The sequence below is a fragment of the Dendropsophus ebraccatus genome, chromosome 2 (assembly GCF_027789765.1).
Source record: "Dendropsophus ebraccatus isolate aDenEbr1 chromosome 2, aDenEbr1.pat, whole genome shotgun sequence".
Taxonomy (NCBI): domain Eukaryota; kingdom Metazoa; phylum Chordata; class Amphibia; order Anura; family Hylidae; genus Dendropsophus; species Dendropsophus ebraccatus.
In genome coordinates, this window is record NC_091455.1 from 130,680,965 (window position 1) to 130,702,296 (window position 21,332).

At 39.9% G+C, this 21,332-nt stretch overlaps 1 protein-coding gene across 1 annotated transcript in view; it reads right to left on the reverse strand.

The window, feature by feature from the left end:
* Window positions 1-21,332, reverse strand: part of CPNE4 (copine 4) — a 282,805-nt gene that overhangs the window by 194,601 nt on the left and 66,872 nt on the right. The window contains exon 2 of the mRNA XM_069958337.1: window positions 9,167-9,353. Coding sequence (XP_069814438.1) covers window positions 9,167-9,337 — 171 coding nt within the window. The 5' untranslated portion in view covers window positions 9,338-9,353. The remainder of the gene's footprint in view (window positions 1-9,166; window positions 9,354-21,332) is intronic.

The following is a 21,332-nucleotide window of genomic DNA, read 5'->3' on the forward strand; positions in this document are numbered from 1 at the left end:
TTGTCCCTAAGTCCCTAAGCTTGTCCTTAAAGGAGAAGTCAAACAACATTTTTTATTAAAGTATTGTATTGCCCCCCCAAAAAGTATACCAATCACCAATATACACTTATTACGGGAAATGCACATGAAGTGCTTTTTTCCCTGCACTTACTACTGCATCAAGGCTTCACCTCCTGGATAAAACGGTGATGGCGAGGATGATGGCAGGGGGACACTGAGGGACAAAGGGCACTGGAGGGATACTGAGCATCCCTCAGCCACAGCCCGCACAGCTCTGGGAGTCGTGACCTCACCATTTTATCCAGGAAGTGAAGCCTTGATGCAGTAGTAAGTGCAGGGAAAAAAACACTTTACAAGCATTTCCCGTAATAAATGTATGTTGATAATTTGTATATCTTTTGGGGGACAATACAATACTTTATTAAAACCTTTGCTGGACTTCTCCTTTAAGTTTCTAAGCTTGCTAAACACCCCACTAACTAACTAACTAACTACCTACCTAACTAAGCTAAATACCAGCATGCAAGCAGACAGAAAGCAGTCTGTACAGCAAAGTGAGTGAGCTAAGAATGCCATCCAGAACACATCACAGTGATATATATATGAGATGGTCATGTGATTTTAGCAGCCAATGAAACCCCTACACCTCAGCAATGACTTCTCTGACACTTCTATGTGCTCTGCACTGATTAGCTGTAAGAAAAATGCTCGAACTTGAACTCGAACGCTAACTTGATCGAACAGTAAAAAGTTTGGTTAGTTAGAATTCGAGAAAATCGAGATGTTCGACTTAACTTTTCTCGAACAGTTCGATCAACACTAGTCATGTTGTGACAGTTTGTCAGCACACTTTCCCCAGTCTGGCAGGAGAACAATCAAGTTCACTGTAGAATTGTGCCTGCATATCAGCACAACTCCAATAGGTTAGTGTGGTTAACACTTTTTCTATTGTGTTTGCACTTGCACTTTGTTAGATGATACTACACCAGAAGGCGCCCCCTTGTGTTTTTCTTTTCTGTCTCTTTTTACACTATTCTGAACTTGAATTAAAAGCAGCAATTGCTAAAACAAAATGCCTTCTATTAGGTAATGTTAAATTGCTTCATCTAAAAATAAATCTAAAGAGTTTGCAAAAATGTAAAAGGTGTGAATTTACAAGTCTGTCACAGCTCACAGTGACTTGTCCTCACATTCACACATTTACATAGACACTAGGCATATCTTCAGAATTAGGTCTGTTTGCTGTAGGAAGTGTTTGCTAATAAACTGCACAGTGCAGGGCCACATCTAATACACATCTACATATAAAGCACAACAACAAAATAACTACAACATAAGAATGGTAGGAAGTTATAATTATAAAGCTTAGCACATAAATAGCTGATACTGTGCAGATTGTTCAAATAGTAAGCTTAGATTTCTTTTCTCTGCTCTATATCAGACAACTAAATGCATATTAGTAGCATCAGTAGACTATTTCTATCATACCCATAGGTTAATTGGTTTCCTATGAAACTGGCCTCCATGTGTATGTGTCTCAGATAAGGTAATTAGATTGTGAACCCTACTGATGAAGTTAACTAATGTGAGGGGTCACAATAATAATTAAGAATATGTTGATGCTATATAGGAAACAGAAATCTATTTGAAAACATCAAATGGTCACGATCACGCCACGCAACATCCCTCCAAATGATATCCAATGTGATTCTTAACATATTTCTTACTTACTTCTTACCCCCAAAAAACGGGTCGATTAATGGCTAAATCAGGACAACTTACAGGAAGTGGAGATAGGGTTTGCTATGCACTATGTGCAGGAGAGAGACAAAGACAGAGAAAGCCTGATCTGTGTGCCTGCGAACCGTAAGACAGTCTGCTAGTTATAGATGATCCACACTGCTTCTCCAAGGTAAATTAAGGCTTCTCATCTCTGACCAGTGAGCACCCATAAAGCAGCGTGTTTACTCTAGTGTACTTTCTCCAGCACTGTGTCATGGCATAGCAGGAAGTGTAATGCATGTGCTTTGATTGGCCAGAGAAGTAAGGGAAAGGAAACAGCTCTGGTCCTATACCCTAAAATGTAGGCAATGAGAAATAGCTGTGCATTATGGAGGTGCTTGAATTGTACATGTAAAGTTAACCAACTTTCCTTATATCTATAGAGTTCATGAATATATATATTTGGAATTTAATTCAATTATGTGAAATGCTTAGTATCAGTGTTTTGAATTCTCCTGTATGCCTGTGTATTTTTTTACTTCTTACTAGTATGGTATTTGCTCTATGTTCCTAAGAATCTGTAGCCAGTTCATATCCATGCCAGCTACAGATTCTAGGTTTAACTGCAGCATCAAGGGATGTCTATTCCTGACATGTGTGATCCTAATGCTCAGCTCCCGATACTGCATCCATTAAACACTAAGCATGATCTGTACCATTACTCTTAGTACCTCCTCTGCCATTCTAAGTATTATTGTACTAAGTATATTGAAAATAAAGGTGTCAAAGGTCGCAGTTTTTCTGTGCTTGCTCATTCTTTTCATTGTATTGTGATGCCTGTATATTTTCTTTCCCTTAATTTTGATAGCTTTTAGGCTATAAGTAGAGGCTCTAAGTGGTTGGAAGGAGGATATAGGAGATAAGCATTACCTTCTAATCATGAAAGAATGCTAGGCAGAATGAAAAGTAAAGGAAATGTGCAATGCACGGTTTCCTGGCAAACAAACAAAAACAGCTTTTACTGCTTTCCATGGTTTTCAGGACAGAAAAATGGGCATATCTCTGCTATATACTGTACACATTATAGGGCTCATTTGGTTTGTCTGACTGTAGGAAATAATATGTTTTAATATTCATTTTTGGTCCAAAGAATCTGAAGTACACTTAATAACAGCACCAAAATCAGTTAACTAATAAAACCCTACAGCTTAAAAAAAATAAATAAACAAGTATGTTTTAAGAATTTATGTTGTGTTCACATTAAAATGACTTTTCTTTCTGGGAGAGGTCTGTCAGTCAAGCCAAGCCAGGTGTTAGAAGCCTGGGTGACCAAATGCCCAGATCGCATTTCTTCCCATGACATGGCTCAGTTTAAAGCTATGCCTTCTCTAATATGCTGTAGCATTTTACAGAAAAATATATATATATATTTTTTTTTTAAACTAGGGAGTCTGGAGAGATTTCATGCTGTCCACCATACAGGTGGCATAACTCACCTAACAGATTCCCTTTGAAGGTAAAAAAAATTCCCTTCAATCATAACTTTTTATACATATTTTCTCTCAACAAACCTCCGTTTTTGGCTGAATCACAAGATTCATTGACAAAGATAAATAAACACGTCAAAGCCTCAAGCATGAGTGAAGCTGTCATCATTCTATATATATTCCAATTGATCTGATGTTTCCATTTAGAATTACGTTCTACGTATACCAAGTGGAATAAGGGGTACACAGAGGCATTATCAGATAAGGATATTCAATCCATATTTCCCAGCATTGACAGAAACATCAATCCGTATGAATCCATATTGGCTAATTTCTTCCAATGACTTTGATGTGTCACTCCTATCTTTTAAGTCTGTGAGGTATTGAATGATGTCGCTAATTAACTGCAGTAATTGATGCTAAAAACAGCTTGAAAGAGAAGATAACTCCTATACAGACTAATGGTACAATTCACACAATGATCAAGAAAATGCAGCCATGAGCCATGCTTCATTTCTATCCAATTTCCATTACCCTTTTACATATAGTATAGGCAATGTTATTTAGATTATATAAACCATGCCTTATATAAATCCAATTTCCATTACCCAGTTATATATAGTATAGGCAATGTTTTTCTTTAGATTATATGAGCTATGCCTTATATCTATCCAATTTCCATTACCCAGTTATATATACTGTAGTATAGGCAATGTTTTTTTAGATTACATGATCTATGCCTTACATCTATGTAATTTCCATTGCCCAGTTATACAGTATAGGCAATGTTTTTTTCAATTATATGAGCTATGCCCTATATCTATTCAATTTCCATTACCCAGTTATATATAGTATAGGCAATTTTTCTTTTAGATTATATGACCCATGCCTTACATCTATGTAATTTCCATTGCCCAGTTATATAGTATAGGCAATGTTTTTTTTTTAGATTATATGAGCTATGCCTTACATATATCTCATTTCCATTACCCAGTTATATATATATAGTATAGGCAATGTTTTTTTTCGATTATATGAGCTATGCCTTATATCTATTCAATTTCCATTACGCAGTTATTTATAGTATAGGCAATGTTTTTTTTCCGATTATATGGGCTATACCTGATATCTATTCAATTTCCTTTACCCCATTATATATAGCATAGGCAATTTTTTTTGATTATATGAGCTATGTCTTTACCTATTCCTTTACCTATTCTTTACCCACTTATATTTTATATATGGAATTTTATGTAAATAATATAAGCTTTGCCTAATTTCTATCCAAGTTCCTTTACCTAGTTTTATATTGTATATGGAATTTTATTTAGATAATATAAGTTATGCCTTATTTCTATCCAATTTCCTTTACCTAGTTATATATTGTATATGGAATTTTATTTAGATAATATAAGTTATGCCTTATTTCTATCCAATTTCCTTTACCTAGTTATATATTGTATATGGAATTTTATTTAGATAATATAAGTTATGCCTTATTTCTATCCAATTTCCTTTACCTAGTTATATATTGTATATGGAATTTTATTTAGATAATATAAGTTATGCCTTATTTCTATCCAATTTTCTTTACCTAGTTATATATTGTATATGGAATTTTATTTAAATAATATAAGTTATGCCTTATTTCTATCCAATTTCCTTTACCTAGTTCTATATTGTACATGGAATTTTATTTAGATAACATAAGCTATACCTTATTTCTAACCAATTTCCTTTACCCAGTTATATACAGTATGTTATAGGCAATTTCATTTAACAATGGCAAATTCCTATATTTCACATGGAAGCCAAAGTTCTATTGAAGATGACACACATAGAAAATCTTTACTACAGATTCCCAGCTGTGTTGGCTTTTCCTTTTGGATGAAATCTACTACAAGGTTGCAGGAATCCCTCTTTTTCCGCACAATAATAAGGATCCTTTCTATTCTTGCAAGGTATGCAGAAACCATGACAGATAACAGAACACTTCCTCAAAGACCCATCACTTCTGTACATCTGTGTTTTTGATACCTGACGAAAGACAGGAATAAGAAGCATGTAATGTGAATTTTCTATAAATCTTAGGAAGTTACAATAATGCTTCTGGGTGGCAGAAATGTGTGTTTTAATAGTATTCTTTCAATTAAATAGATAGTGAATGCTCTTGATGACACTCCAACTGATGAGCAGTCTATATTTTCAGTGTGCTACATTTATGTTTTAAAGAATGAGAAAGCTACAATAAAGCACAAGACAAGAAACATGGCCATTTTCTTTCTGTAAGGAGGCTGATTAAATATGACAAGTATCTTCACTGTAAAATACATGATAATAGCGCTGTACAGGGAAGGATACAAATTATTTCAAGTGAATTCTTCACTATGGGGAAAGGAAATCATTTATACTTTCTTCAAAGTAAAGCTGCCTCCACTGTTTAGCCATAGATTAACTATTTCATGAAATATTGATTTGCCCATAGGCAGTGGATTATTTGAATAATTTATAACCTGTCTAAACAGTACAGTATAGCCCTCATTGTATTTAAAAGCTAAGATACAATGAGTATGGTTTTTGTTGCATTAGTTGTTCTGTTTTTTGGATCTAGCAAATTTAGTATGCTTAAAGGCTGTGGAAATCTTTGCAGTTTTACTAAGGCTGTGTTCACACTACGTATATTTCAGTCAGTTTTGTGGTCCTCATATTGCAACCAAAACCAGGAGTGGATTAAAAAAGAAGAAGAAAAGATCTGTTCACACAATGGTGAAATTGAGTGGATGGCCGCCATATAACAGTAAATAACTGCCATTATTTCTATACAACAGCCGTTGTTTTAGGATAACAGCAAATATTTGCCATTAAATGGCGGCCATCCACTCAATTTCAACATTGTGTGAACAGATCCTTTCTGTGTTTTTAATCCACTCCTGGTTTTGGTTGCAATATGAGGACCACAATACTGACTGAAATATACGTAGTGTGAACCCAGCCTTATTGTTAACTTACTTCCTGAATGCAAAATGAAGCAACCTTCGAAATGGTTTCTTTGAGAAGTTTTCCATCATTAAAAGAAGTCTGGCGAAAAATTTTATTAAAGTATTGTATTGCCCCTCAAAAGTTATACAAATAACCAATATACACTTATTATGGAAAATGCTTATAAAGTGCTTTTTTTTCCTGCACATACTGCATCAAGGCTTCACTTCCTGGATAATCTGGTGATGTCACGACCCAACAAACGGAGCTGTGCGGGCTGTGGCTGCTGGAGAGAATGATGGCAAAAGGGATGCTCAGTCTCCCCTCAGTGTCCCCCTGCCATCATCCTCTCCAGCAGCCACAGCTCGCAGAGCTCTGGGAGTCAGGTCGTGACATCATCATTTTATCCAGGAAGTGAAGCCTTGATGCAGTAGTAAGTGCAGGGAAAAAAAGCACTTTATGTGCATTTCCCGTAATAAGTATATATTGGTGAATTTTATATCTTTTGGGGAGCAATATAATACTATATACTAATATACCTATACTTAATACTATAATCTCCGTTAACTGCTACTCAGAAAAGATAGCTCCATCAGGTGGACTTATAGCAGGTGGAGTGAGTTTCACACCAGCTGAAAAAGTAGACAGGGGCGGCAGAGAACATTTAGGAGGCCAGCTCACACAGAATGTAGTGTTTTCATATTTCTTGCATTTAAAAGATGTACATGTACAAGTACATGTAACAAATGAGTTAACAAAATAATAAATAGCAAGGACAACAAAAACATAAACTACAGAAACAAAATACTGTAGCACACTGAGGCTGAATAGCTGAGCTTGTGAGATTTGTTCTGGCTCTTCTGCATGCTAATCTGGATGCCAGCACAATGACCGATATAATGTGTTATGCCTCACATTTCTTAAAGTAACACTTTTTGATTTGTGAGGTTATGCTAAACTTTCCAATTTACCAAATTTATTTGTATATCTCATAACAGTGTCATTTCTATTAAAGGAAATCAAAAGCAGGTTAAAAGCATCTAACCTGCTGTTATGTCCCCATAGTGCTCGGGGCACTGAGGATGAAGGTAATTTTCTTACATTCATCCTCTGTGCAATTTTGTGATTTTCCTTGTTTGTTAGATATGGAAATGAGGTGGTTTGGTGAACTCGGGACAGGACTACTGTTCCACCCTGACCAGCCCCTCCCTTCTGATGAATAATTGCCCACCACTTTGCAGTGACATCACTCTGAATGCTGGATAAATATTCATTAGCAAGGGCGGGCCAGCTGTGGAGGATCAGTGCACTGAGAGTAGGAGTCTCACCCCCAGTGCACCAAACTGGCTTATTTACATATCTAATAAAATACAAAGTTTCACATAACGACCTTCATAATCATTGCCTTATGCACTATAGGGACAAATCAGCAGGTTACATACTTCTTACCTGCTGATAGTTTCCCTCTTATTACTTTGATACCTCAATAGTTATGTACTGTATTTTTGTATAATGTGGAACAATTTACACCAGAAAACTAGTATGGAAGTTTGGAGTCAAATATTTACAAACCTAGTCCAAAAAAAGTTGTGTAAAATGTAAATACATGTAAAATGCTATCATTTGAAAATCTCATAGACCCATATATTTTTTTTTTTACAGTAGTACACATATCAGATGTTGAAAGATATTTTATGTCATGAAAGAAAGTAACTCATTTAAAACTTGATGGCAGCATCACATCAAAAAAAAAAAAAAAGTTGAGACAGGGCAACAAAAAGCTGGAAAAGAAGGTTGTATCAGTAAAAAAAAGGAGCTGGAGGAGCAATTTGCAAAAAAAGTCACATGAATGGGTATAAAAAGACCATATTAAAGACATAAAGATGGGCAAAGGTTAACAAAATAGTGAAAAACTGCATCTAAAAATTGTAAAACCTGTCACAAAGCCTACTGACCTGTTTGGTGGTGAATTTCACCCTGCAGCCGAAAGATCAAGTTTCCATAATTATGAACATGTGCTGACGGTTATGTACACGACCCCTACTCTGATCCCGTAAGGGTCATACACACTACTGTCACAGTTAATGGAACTCACTACTGGGTCAGTGGACTTCATGACAGGTATGCTTTAACATAACCTTGATAAGACTTTGAATACTCTAATATTCTTTAAATCTGGAGACACCTATGTGCACAAGGGACATGCCCAACAGTCAATATTAGATGCTTGTGATCTAAGAGCCTTAAAATAAAATTAAGCATGATTCTGCACTAGAAATTCCTGCATGGCTAAGGAACACTTCCAGAAATCATTGTCTAGGACCACAGTTTGGTCTGTTCAATCAACAATTGCCAGTTGAAGAGAAATTTAACAGCAAGTTTGGAGAATATACTCAGAAGTTATATTTGCCCTGGGTATAGGACACTGAGTAGAATGGTATCTTTATTACCTTTATCTACAATGCCTATGCATGAAGGCAGAGAGACCCATTAGTGGCCTCTCTACCTGTCAATCATCCCTGCGCTGACAAGCAGAGAGCCATGACTCGTCATGGACAGCTCCCTGCCCAGATGACTGGTTGCTGCCCCCCTCTCCCTTCCTTGCATGGCATAATAAAACCTATTTTTCACCTTTATAAAGTTACTGCTGCAGTCATGACTGGTATGCTCAGCGAGCTGCACAATAACAATAGATCTATAATGTGCTGCAGGGAATATTACATGACGTCCTAACGTTTGGGGTTGCACTTACAAATGAATTCATCTATGCACTGAGCAAAAGGGTTCATAGGCTAAGAACAAACTCAAAAGTGATGCCTAGTGATGATGAGTGTAGTGTACTTTTCACCATCTTTCCCAATGCCATTATAATAGATATGAATAAACTATTCAACCCATATACTGTACATCCTTTTTTTAAATTAAAATTGGAAACAATTATTAATTATCAACCATAAATAGATATTCTGTACTCTTACCTCGAACCACTGCCCATGTGACTGCATTTTCAAGATAACACAGGGATCTGGCTTGGAGAGTGCATCTCTGTCCAATATCGCTTTGCAAGAGACTCGCAGTTCCACCTTAGTGAGACATGGACTGTTAAAGATTCCAAGGGTATTGGCTGCTGATTCATATATGTTGCTCATGTTTTCTGTATTACACCTAGAAAACAAAGTGTATACTATTTTCAGAATAACAACTTCCATATAAGAGACATCAGTTTGCCCCTAGTCTACTGATGACATACAGTATGCAAAGAGAAGCTGCCTGATCCTGTAATTGGTATTTATACCTCAAACCCAATATAACAGCATTGCATTAAAAAGATTGGGTACTTTAAATCAACCAAGTCTTCAGTCATTTTCACAGAAATTGCTGTGTTTACATGAGCAGAGTCCCTTCCCTAGAGAATATGTGAACAAGATCAGAGAAAGCAAGATCTGAACAAGTTGTCAATCAAAAAGCAATCATCCGTTTATGGGAGTAGATGATCTTTGACAAAAATTGCTAAATGGCATCTGACGCTGGTAACTGGATAAAGGCAAAGATGAAAAGAAAATGTATAGATTAGCTTTGATAAAATATTTCAGAATAAATTGTGGTTTAAAACTACTGTATAGGAAGTGCATATTAAATTAAGAAATTCCCTTTATTTTTCTATATCTGTACAAGTTAAGGGCCTATGCACATATGAGAGAACTGTGTGCAGAGCCTGTAAATAGAACGTGTATGCCTCCTATAGTAGAGAGCCATACAGCCTAAACACACTGCCTTATAAGCTCTGATGGACATAAATCTAGGAGAGAATACATTTGTCAATAAGAAGTCTGATGGAACATTTCACAATCTTTTGTCTGTAATATTTTTTTCAACTTATTATATGGCTGTATGCAGCCATAATACTGACTCTTGATGTGTCACTGTTGTAATAACTTTCAATATCTTAATTACCAGGGGATGTGAAATAAAGCAAGTTTGTAATTAACATTTGTTATTATTATTATTATTTATTATTATTATTATTATTATTATTATTATTATTATTATTATTTTAGATAAGCATAGCGTTGTTTTAAAGCATGATTACAAAACAAATATAGTGTAAATTACAAACTTGCTTCATTTCACACCCCCTATTGATTCAGATTTTGAAATTTGTAGCAACAGTAACACTTTAAGATTGGGCTCACACATTGGTCAGCATTTGTTCAGTATTTTTAGGGGGGAAAAAACAACAATGAGTCTAAAACTCACTTTTCTCTGTGTTGATTTCACTCCTGGTTTTGGTTACAAATAAGGGGTGGGTAGGCAGGGACAAAACACAACAGTAAGCCATGATGTTGAACCCACCAACTGTCCCTACTACCTACTTGCCTCAAATGGCCCTAGGCGTGGACAACCACAAAGACGTTCCCTGTACTAGATACGTGCACACAGAACAAAACAGACAAACAAACACAATATTGAATAGTCAAACAAGCAAGGTCAGAACCAAACGGGCAGCGTAGTACAAAATCAGGTAACAATCGGATAGTGAAAAAGTCAAGCAAGAGGTTAGGTAATAAAGTTCAGGAAGCAGAGAAAGTTAGGACGGGGATCACAAGAATAGACAGAGGAAGTTGGGACCAGGGTATGAAACCTAATAGCCATCTCTTGGAGACTGGCTTCAGTTTTCCTTTATGATGACCAAGAGCCCGGTCCGGAACCCCATAGGAGCGGCGCTCTGATCTTCCAGGTTCCAGGCAGGTAGAGAAACCAGTCTGTCAAAAGACATGGTCAGCTGTATAAATCAAGACTAGCAGTGATCAGTTTATCTCCCGCATTGCCAGGAAGCTGAGAAGCAAGCGGATGTGGCATATAAAAGTAAAAACAGGCCCAGTAAACACCAGGCTACTGCACATTGCTGACAAAGACTTACCAAAATATTAGGTGTGAACCCAGCCTAAGGATATGTTCACACAACATCAAAAATTCAGAAAAGGCGCCCGACTTTGATATTTAAAAAACGCCAGTTTTTGCCGCAATTTAACTGACTGCAATAACAATGCATTGAAGTCAATGGGAAGATGGGAGTCCAATGCCCACAGTGTATTGAATAACAGATGTTTTTACCGCGGACGTCAAAATAATGAACATGATCATTATTTTCAGACGTCTTTTGCGAACAGTGGACGTTTTTTATTAGTTGTTCACACACAGTTTTTCTTTTGTCACCATTCTTTCTCCGTTTTTATTATTAAATTCAATGGACTTTTCAATTAAGCCACACCCAAAGTCCAAAGTTATTTTAAACCTAGCTGAAAAAACGTTGTGTGAACATAGCCTAATACTGCAAGCTAAGAATAAAAACAGTAAAGAATAGAGTATACAAAAAATAATAAATTCAGGTGTGTTCAGACAAGTGTCTATTACTTGAAAGTCATGAACTGTATAAAAATGTCTGATAAATGTTCATACACAATCTAATTCAGTTTTCTGGACCCAGATATGTTAATTGTAAGTCTGTTTAAGTGTAATTGTCTCAAGAGATAACATTTTGTAACTGCTCCAGCAATCACTGCTGCCATCAAACTTTTGTGTCTGCTTCAGCAATCACTGTTGGCCATAACTTCTTCTTGTCATTGCAGTCACAGGTCTGGCTGCTAAAATCTTCAGTAACTGGATTCATTCCAGGTACAGTCTTATGAAGCAGGGACTTCTTCTTAACCTTAGATTATTGTAAATATAAAAAACTGAAATAAGCTAACACATAAAATGGCTGAGGTGTTTGGTGTAAAATGCATTAGAGAATATAAAGCTTACTTCTAAGGTAGTGATTATTGCTGCCAGAAGGCACAAAGTAGAGGCAGGGTAGAATACCCCTCTGGACCACTGGCTGGTGAGTCCAGTCTCTTGAGTCTTTCTTTCTGGGTCTTTACTTAAGAAAAATGTGCAAAAATTCTGCAAAGACATCATCACATGTTTCTCAATGCCAACAAGCTAGCCCAACCAAGCCAAGGCGATCTCCAGTTAAGGAAACCATCTTCCAAAAAGCCACAGTCAAAATTGACAGGGCTTGGTAAATACCCAAGCAAGCTATCCATCCACAGACAGATGTTTCAGGGTATTTGCCCCTCATCAGTGTGGAGTAGGGTTCTGGCTGGTGTAAGCAAAGCCTAGTAAGTGCTGGATAGCTCACTGACATTGTGAAACACGTGATTGTGTATCTGCAGTGTTTTGGTTGATCTCCTCAAGGTCAATCATCATTCTCTTTACTGCAGCAAAGTCACAACAATAAAAGCAAATTGATTGGTCTTTCCACTCCAGTCAAACATTAAAGGGAATCTGTCAGTTGTAATTCAGGTTCAAAACTACTGACACTGTTAGACAGTTCTTAGGTCAAGGAGACACATGGCACCATTCACATATCCAGCTTTACTTCCAGAATGGAGAAAAAGGCTTTTATTCTTTGATACAAGTAGTCAAAGAGGCTTTCCCAAGCTCCTGATCTGCTGCAAGCAGGAATACCTTCTATCTACCACCTCTCTGCTTGATTGACACCTGAAAGCTGAGTCCAAAACAGGTTCAGGTATAGGGGTGGGAGTAAGAAAGCCTTTTTGACTACTTGTGCTATATAAAAGAAGCACAGACAGATATATGAATGCAGACTTAGATATATGAAAGGCACCATGGAGGACATTTACTAAGGAGTCTACTCCTTCTAGTGAGGATTGGTGTATATTTTGTTTCAATATCTTGTGACTAATTTATTAAAATGAAGCACTGCCATAGTAAATGTATTTAAGTAAAAAGTGGCCAAAAAAGTCAGAAAATTGTCGCAATTGCAAATGATAAATTGGGCGCAAATCTCGGATAATGCAAGTTTTTGGGTGAATACTCAAAAACAGGCAGATAAAAAAACATATAACTTATTAACTAATATAACTTTATTTTAAAAAGTACATTTTTATATACATTTGTACGTCAGACCCCCCCCCCCCCCCCCCAACTGCCACAAATGCTTGAGTTCCTGGCACAAACTGTAGGGTTCCTATAACCTGCTCTGTTCTAGCAACGGCAGTGCATTATCATTATGGGGCAGCATCAGGGCTGCACTTGTATCTGCATCACCTGTGTGTATCCTGACCTGTCCTTAGAGTAATGCTCTAAATGTTCTTTACGCTTCTGCTACTTCTTAGGGTGTTTTATAAAGAGATAGAAGAGAAGTATGGGTTCTTCTATGTGTGTGCAGTGTATGGGACTCAAAGACAATTGATCTGATAAAATATGATGAAAAATTCCATATCTAAGTTAAATAATGGCCAGACACAGTGCTACTCATCATATACATACATACATACATAAATCGGACAGCTTATTTTGAAAAGGTACCTGAAAAAACAGGTACACTTTAAGGGAAATCTAAGAACATAAAATAAAATCCATTCAATTGCTATGTTCATATTAGTTTTGCAGACACAAAATAAAGTAGTAGCCAACAATGACACAGTGATATCGGCAAGAACTTTAATCTCCTGGTTGCTTGCAAGGTATAAAAGCATAAAAAGAGCTCCCTGGGACTTGAGGGCTTTGTTATATTCGGCCGAGCACAAGTCTGGTTTATATTTAAGCTTTTCTGTGAATTGCCCGTATCCAGCTAGCTCCCAGATAAGAGATGTAAACAAGTAATTTCACACTCTGTTACAGAGCAGGATTCATATTAAATCTTGATAGCTGTGTATTTTCACTTGGTTAATGTTCCTTTCCCTCCTAGTATTCTTTCCAAAGTTTTGTTTGGATTTTTATCTTCAAGACATGTCATTATACCCTATGTTATACCCCTAACTCAACATTTTTGCTCATTCAACTGAAATATGGGGAACCTTGCCGGTCTTATTTTATTATATGTAGAGAGATCTCAGAAAGTTGTCAATGAATTATCATGTACACTCACTGTCAATTAATTTATAGCTTTATGAAGTTTAATGAATTCTGTAACACATTTCATTGATACCCACACGAACACTACACAATAGATGACACAGAGCTTCCAACACTCTTCTGACACTAATATATATAGGTGCAGCAGCTCTGCCAAATGGCTGATCGGCAAACTTGGCAGTTGGCATCCTGCTGATCAGACATTAATGGCCCGTCTTGTGGATTGTGAATAATCCTAGGCAACCCCTTTAAATCCTTAAAAAGTAAATTTGTGATAACTCAAAAACGTATGCCACATAGTTTTAAATAAGGAATCTATGCTATATACTCAAATATTATTTCATAAATCGAATTATTCTGAGGGCAGAAAACAACTTCTCTTTAGTAACTTGGTTGGTGGCAAAGCAGTAACTTCACAGGCAAAATCCTTGACAAGATACACAGAAATAATTTGTTGCACTGTAGATTTTTTATTTCGGATTAACATTTCTAAACTTCCTACAAAAGGTAAACATATAATTGTAAGAGTTGTGTTTTTTATGCTGGAGTGTCAGGTGTACTTTAGTAAACATACTCATACCTACTAACTCCAGCAAAGACTAATTCTGACATGACAACTACAACAAAGCATTGTGCTGAAAAGAATTCATATTGTTCCTTGTGCCCAACAGGATTCATATTGTGATCACAGACACACATACAAAGACACAAATATGTTTAAAGGGATGTTGATAGTTTGCAAAAAAAAAAAAAAGAAAGTGCTATGATAACAAAACAAACCTTACTCCCCAGCCAGCTTTTCATCAGTGCAGACAAATACTGGCTGCAGTGATGACATGTTGAACTATTACCAGCCTATACACAAAGATCAGTTATTGACGGCTAGAGCATCTGCACTGGATCATAGGGGACTGAAGAGGAAAGTACTGTGTTTTTTTTCTCATTTTAAAACATTTGTGCTCTTCAAAAACCAACCATAGAACACGATTATATCCAAATAGATTCTAGCTTCCAAAATAGTTTTTAAAACATTTTGTTGATTTGTTACATCACAATGCATGACTTCAGGAATTCACGCTATGTTCAAATAATTGAATTAACCCAGGTTTCATATTAAGAATTTAATATACTAGAAGATAATTGGCTTTTGGGGTATAGGAAAAAGAAACAGTGAATTTATATCAAACCCACACAAACACATGTAAAATATACAAATTCCATAAAACTCTGGTAGCACCCATCATATTAAGCCAGAGAACCCATATCTTTTTATGTAGCAAGAATAAAAGTCATAAACTCCTTATACAAATACAGTATCAGGCAATTGAAGTTGGTATCATTTTACATTATAGTATATGTTGTAAATATTTTTCTTTCTTAAGGCTTTTATTAGGAAAGGTCGAAAAATAATGTACAAACATTTACAGCGGCATTCCGCTCAGCAGCAGAGCCAGTTACAGCGGTCAAATAATAACAACATACACGTTCATAACAATAAAGCCGATGTAGCATTTAGCTCTAGTTGTATGCGCCTTTCTTGTAGAGCGCTGATTCTGACAGAAAACCAACAAACCAGGGAAAAGCAAAGAAGGTTTAGAAGGTAATCAGCCAGAAAAAAGAGAAGGGGAGAGAAAGGGGGACAAGGGAAGGGGAAAGGGAGAGGGGGGGGGGGGGGGTGGAGGTGCCAGCACGGTCCAAGTTACAGGAGAAAACAGGCAAAATAAGAAACTGTTTACGAGGAGGGAGTCACACCTTGAGCCTGGTCACTGGGCCCTACAGCTTGACTCATATAGGAGGGCGAATCTAGGAAGGCCATCCACGGAAACCACAACCTAGCCGTGGGCTGAGGCTTATTGTGGAACTCTGCTTTGAGTTCCTCCATTCTTTGTAAACGCATGATCTCCTCAAACCAGTCAGTTATTGTAGGGGGAGTCTCCGACCACCACCGTTGTGGAATCACCGTCTTTGCAGCTAATAATATGGATTTAATAAGGCCCTTCTTAAGTTTCGCTGTAGGTCCAGGGAGGATCAACAGCAAAAGCGTGGCTGGGTCATTTGTCAAGGCTATACGAGTAATATCCCATATAATATCGACCACTTCCAACCAAAACCCCTGGAGCCTGGCACAACCCCACCATATGTGGGTCATCGTTCCCCTAGACGTCCCACATCTCCAGCAGATGTCAGTGACTGATGGATAAAACCGATGGAGCAGGGTCGGGACCCTATACCACCGCGATAGGACTTTATAGAACGTCTCCTGTGCTCTGCTGGAGACTGAGGACTTATGGCAGAAGAATAGCGCCTTGTCCCATTCCTCCCTGGTGAAAGTGCGATTCAGTTCTGTTTCCCAACCTATTTGGAAAGTCGTCTTGTAAGAGTCACCTGGTGTGTTTAATAAAGTGTACAGTAGAGAAACAGTGTGCCTAGGGGGCTCAAGTTGAACACAAAGTTCCTCGAAAGCTGTAAGCTGTCTATGGAGATTAGCCGCAGGAGACAGGGATCGATAGAGCTGTGACAGTTGCATGTATTGCCATCTAAGCCTAGGAGTCCTGTCCTGATCAGGGATAAGAGACTCAAAATGAGAAAGGGAAGTTGGAGAACAGACCTCTCTAAAGCAGAGATGGTGATGCTTGGGATAGTTCAAAAAAGAGGAGTCAGTGTGTCCCGCCGGAAACTCTACATTGTGTGTTATAGGGGTGAGAGGGCCATTGGCTACATAGAGAGGATTTTCTGATTTTACATAGCGAAATGTCAGGAGGACGGTGTGGGCTACTAGAGGCAAGGAAGATAGGTTTGTCCCTGTCCACGCGGAAGGACGAATCCACAGGAGAGACGGTAAGGAAAAGGGCGACAGAATGTTTTCAAAGTGGACCCACAATTTAGAGTCTCGATTATGAAATCCATCAAGCACCCTGGTTGACATCGCTGCAAGATAGTACTTATGGGGATCTGGAAGGGCCAGACCTCCATCAGGCTTTGCCAAAGAGAGAGTGGATCTCGACAAGCAGGGATGTCGTCGCTCCCAAACAAAATGGGAGAAAAGACGGTTTACTGCCTGAAAAAAGGAGTGCGGGAGCTGGATTGGTACCGTTTGAAACAGATACAGCAACCTGGGCAGCAGGTTCATTTTAATGATGTTAATTCTGCCCAGCCATGAGAAGTCCTTTCTATCCCACTTGGCGAGATCCACCCTGAACTGGGCCAGCAGATGGGTGAAGTTAAGCTCGAAAGTGTCCACTAGTGTGGCCGGAATATGCACTCCAAGATATTTAAAGGAAGAAGTACGCCACACAAAGGGAAACCGTCGCTGCAGGGGACTAACAGACCCGGGAGGTAAGGAATCATTCAGGGCGACACTCTTGGAGAGATTTATCTTGTAGTTACTCACAGTACTGTATGTCGTGAGAGTGTCCATTAGGGCCGGCAGGGATCTCTCTGGTTCCGTAAGGTACACCAGCAGGTCATCCGCAAAGGCTGAGCATTTTAGGTGTATCTCTCCAAGCTTGACGCCCACAATCTCCTCATTCAATCTAATAGCTCTCAGCAGGTGCTCCATGACAAGCACATACAAGAGGGGAGACAGGGGGCACCCCTGCCTTGTACCGTTGTGGATAATGAGGGGGTCAGACAGTGTCCCGTTAATTCTAATTTGTGCCTGCGGGCGTTGGTATAAAGCCAAAATGCGCTCTCTCATCACTGTACCCAACCCAATACCCTCCAAGACACCCCTCAGGAAACCCCAATCCACCCTGTCAAATGCCTTTTCCGCGTCCAGTGAGAGCAACATGCATGGCGTGTTGGAGGCACGAGCATAGTGAATTACAGAGAAGGTCTTCAGAGTATTATCTCTGGCCTCTCTGGAGGGGACGAACCCCACCTGATCAGGGTGGACTAGAGTTCCCAAGAGGGGCGCTAGCCGTTGAGCTAACAATTTGGCGTATAGCTTAGCGTCAGTGTTTATGAGAGAGATTGGCCTGTAGCTTGCGCATAGGTTAGGGTCTTTACCCTCTTTAGGAATCACAGTGACCTGCGCGGCCAGGAAGGAAGAGGGGAAGGGCGAGGAAAGGGAGATCTCATTAAATGCCGCTAAAATGTGCGGGGAGAGTTCGGCTTGTAGAAGTTTAAAGAATTTACTCGTGTAGCCATCAGGGCCAGGGCTCTTACCGGAAGGGAGTGCCGTGATAGCGGCGGAGAGTTCGTCAGCACTAAACGGGTTCTCCAGTTCTAATAGGATGGTCGGGTCTAATCGCGCCAAAGCCGTGCGGTTTATGTATTGGAGTATATCTTCCACAGCTGCTCCCGCTGCAGGAGGCAAATGATACAAATTAGTGTAGTAATTTTTAAAGGAGTCTAGGATCTCTGAGGTAAGCCTGACTATGCGGCCCGATGCGTTTTTTATAGATTGTATAAGGAAGCCCTTTTATCCCTCAGCGCTCTGGCTAATAAGTGGCCTGATTTGTTTCCATGTTCATAATAAGCACTGGCACAAACTTGCCTGTATCTGTGGTGTTTTTTAGCTAAAAGTGTCGTTATCTCAGTCCGCACCCTAAGCAGCTCTCTATAGTCTCCCTCAGCTAGTGTCGTCTTGTGTTTCAGTTCCAAGGTCTGAAGGGCGTCCAATAGTTTACGCAGCTTGCCCGCCGCCTCTCTCTTCAACCTGGCCAAATGCTTGATTAGTATTCCGCGCAGCACGCACTTAAGTGCTTCCCATTTTATCTGCGGGGAGGTGATATCTGAGCCGTGATCAGACGCAAAGTGGTCTGTCGCCGCCTTCAATTCCGCAAGACACAGTGAGTCATTAAGAAGCGACTCATTGAGCCTCCAGGTGTAGGATTTCTCAGAGGCCTGGGGTAAAGAGAGTTTGCAGTGGACAGGGGCGTGGTCGGAGAGAAGTATATTGTCAATGGCAACCGAATTTATCCTATCTAACAGGTGGTGGTGGAGGAAAATGTAATCTATTCTGCTTTCGGTGTGGTGTACATTGGAGTAGTGTGTATAATCACGGGTATCCGGGTGGGTCAGCCGCCAGCTATCACACAGTTGCATCGCATAGAGCTCTCTTTTGCTTTTGTTCCGTTTGCTACATGGGAACGAAGACAAGCCCGAGGACACATCCACCGATGGCTGAAGCGGTACATTTAAGTCTCCGCACACAATCAGGTGGCCCTGTTTAAAAGCATTAAGGTCATCCAGAGCCTTAGCCAAAAACGTTTGTTGACCTCGGTTCGGGGCATAGACACAAGCTATCGTGTAAAGTTGAGTAGCTATTGTGCAGCGCAGAAAAACATAACGCGCCTCAGAGTCTGTCTTCGTCCCATGAATTTGACACGGCAGAGATCTATGCAGAAGGATTGCCACTCCCTTAGATTTGTGCTCTGGGTTACTGCTGTGAAACCACTGAGAATAGTAGCGGTTTCTGAAGGCAGGAACCTTGTCTGAGCGGAAGTGTGTCTCCTGAAGGCATAAAATGTCTGTTTTTATGCATAGCATATAAAATCTGTGATCTTTTCTCAGGGACATTAAATCCTTGAACATTTAAGAATGTTATGTTAAGTGTCTCCATCGAAGAACGCGAAACAGCCAATAGAGCAATGCACAAGAGAGAACACCATAAATCGCCTAAACAGACCGTGCTGGCACAGGGAGAGAGAGAGGGGGGAAAACAGAAGGAAAAAGGGTAGGGGAACAATATAGCAACACCATAAGAGAGGTGGCAAAAAGTCTAACACGTACAACATGTGTACTGAAACCAACAGATGTGTAGGAATCATCTGAGTACCTATTAGGGGGTATAGGTAACCAAGGCTCAGGTGAGGAGCGTAGGTAGGCCATCACTGAGAACCAAGTTGTAAACAGATAACTAATCTAGGGGGTTATTCTTACAATATAACATCGTGTAGGGGTGTACTAAAGAAAGAGAATCAACAAATAAACATCAAACACAGAGACATCTCACGCATCTCCAGGTCTCGGAGTAGATCAAAGTTCAGAGTCCGAGCGGGATGCGCTTCTTCTTCTCCTCCTAGATCTCTGCGGTCTTGGAGGCTGGGACCAGTAGGTATTCTGGGAAGAAGAGGCTTCAGGTTGCCATCCAGCTGCCATGGGATTTTGCTGAATCGCTTCCCACTCTGCAAGCACGACATGGGGGAGCTCAAAAGTCTGCAGGAAGGCCGGCAGGCCCGCTGGGGTGCGCAGGGTCGCTGTCTTGTCGTTGTTTCGGGCAGACAAAGCAAATGGAAAACCCCAGCGGTATGTGATGTTGTGGGAGTGTAGATGAACCAGCGATGGCTTCAGCGCAGCCCTCAGGCGAAGCGTGCGCCTAGACAGGTCCGGGAAGAAAAGAAGTTTGGCCCCATCGAAGTTCACTTCGGGAAGAAGGCGAGCTTTCCGCATTATGTCCTCTTTCACGGAGAAGTAATGAATTCTACAGATCACATCACGTGGCCTCGTTGGGTCCCCACTTTGTGGTCGTAGAGCTCTATGAGCACGATCAATTTCTATGTAAGTCTCTGGCGGACGGCCAAGGAGCATGTTGAAGACGCCTAATAAGGTTGGGAGCAAATCCGCTGCTCGTGTCGCCTCGGGGAGACCACGGATCCGGATATTGTTGCGCCTGTTGCGATTTTCAAGGTCATCTATGTGCGCAAAGATCAGCTGTTGTTGGGAAGAGTGAGTTGATATCTGGGTTCGCATTTCAGCCAGAGACTGCTGAACAGAAGATTGAAAGGTTTCAAGATCGTGCACTTGGGTCTACAGGGTGGACACATCCGCCTTGACTATTCCCAGGTCCTGTTTTCAAGCAGTTTTCAAGTCCAGGGCCATAGTCTCAATATCTTGTTTAGAGGGTAAAAACGCTAACAGGGATTGCAGTTCTGGATGGGCACTGAGAATTGTAGCTGCTTCACCCTGAGGCAACGCCATTACCATCTGTGCTGGCTGGGAGCCATGCGAGGGAGTCTTGGCCACAGACTCTGTTGCCCTACGGGCCGGGAGCTGGCTGAGACAGGGCAGTGACGTCATTGCCAAAGTAGGTGGGCTTCTTGTAGGGGGTCTGAGATTGCCTGCTGGGCTGTCATGAGGCGGGCAGCAGACCCAGGAGTGCCAGAGGGCTTATATTGTATCCCAGGGGTGGTCAGGGTATGGTGGGGATCAGCGGTGCACAGATCGTGTGTCTGCAGGGCTACAGAAGCTTGGGAGACGTGCTGTGCAACCACTGCG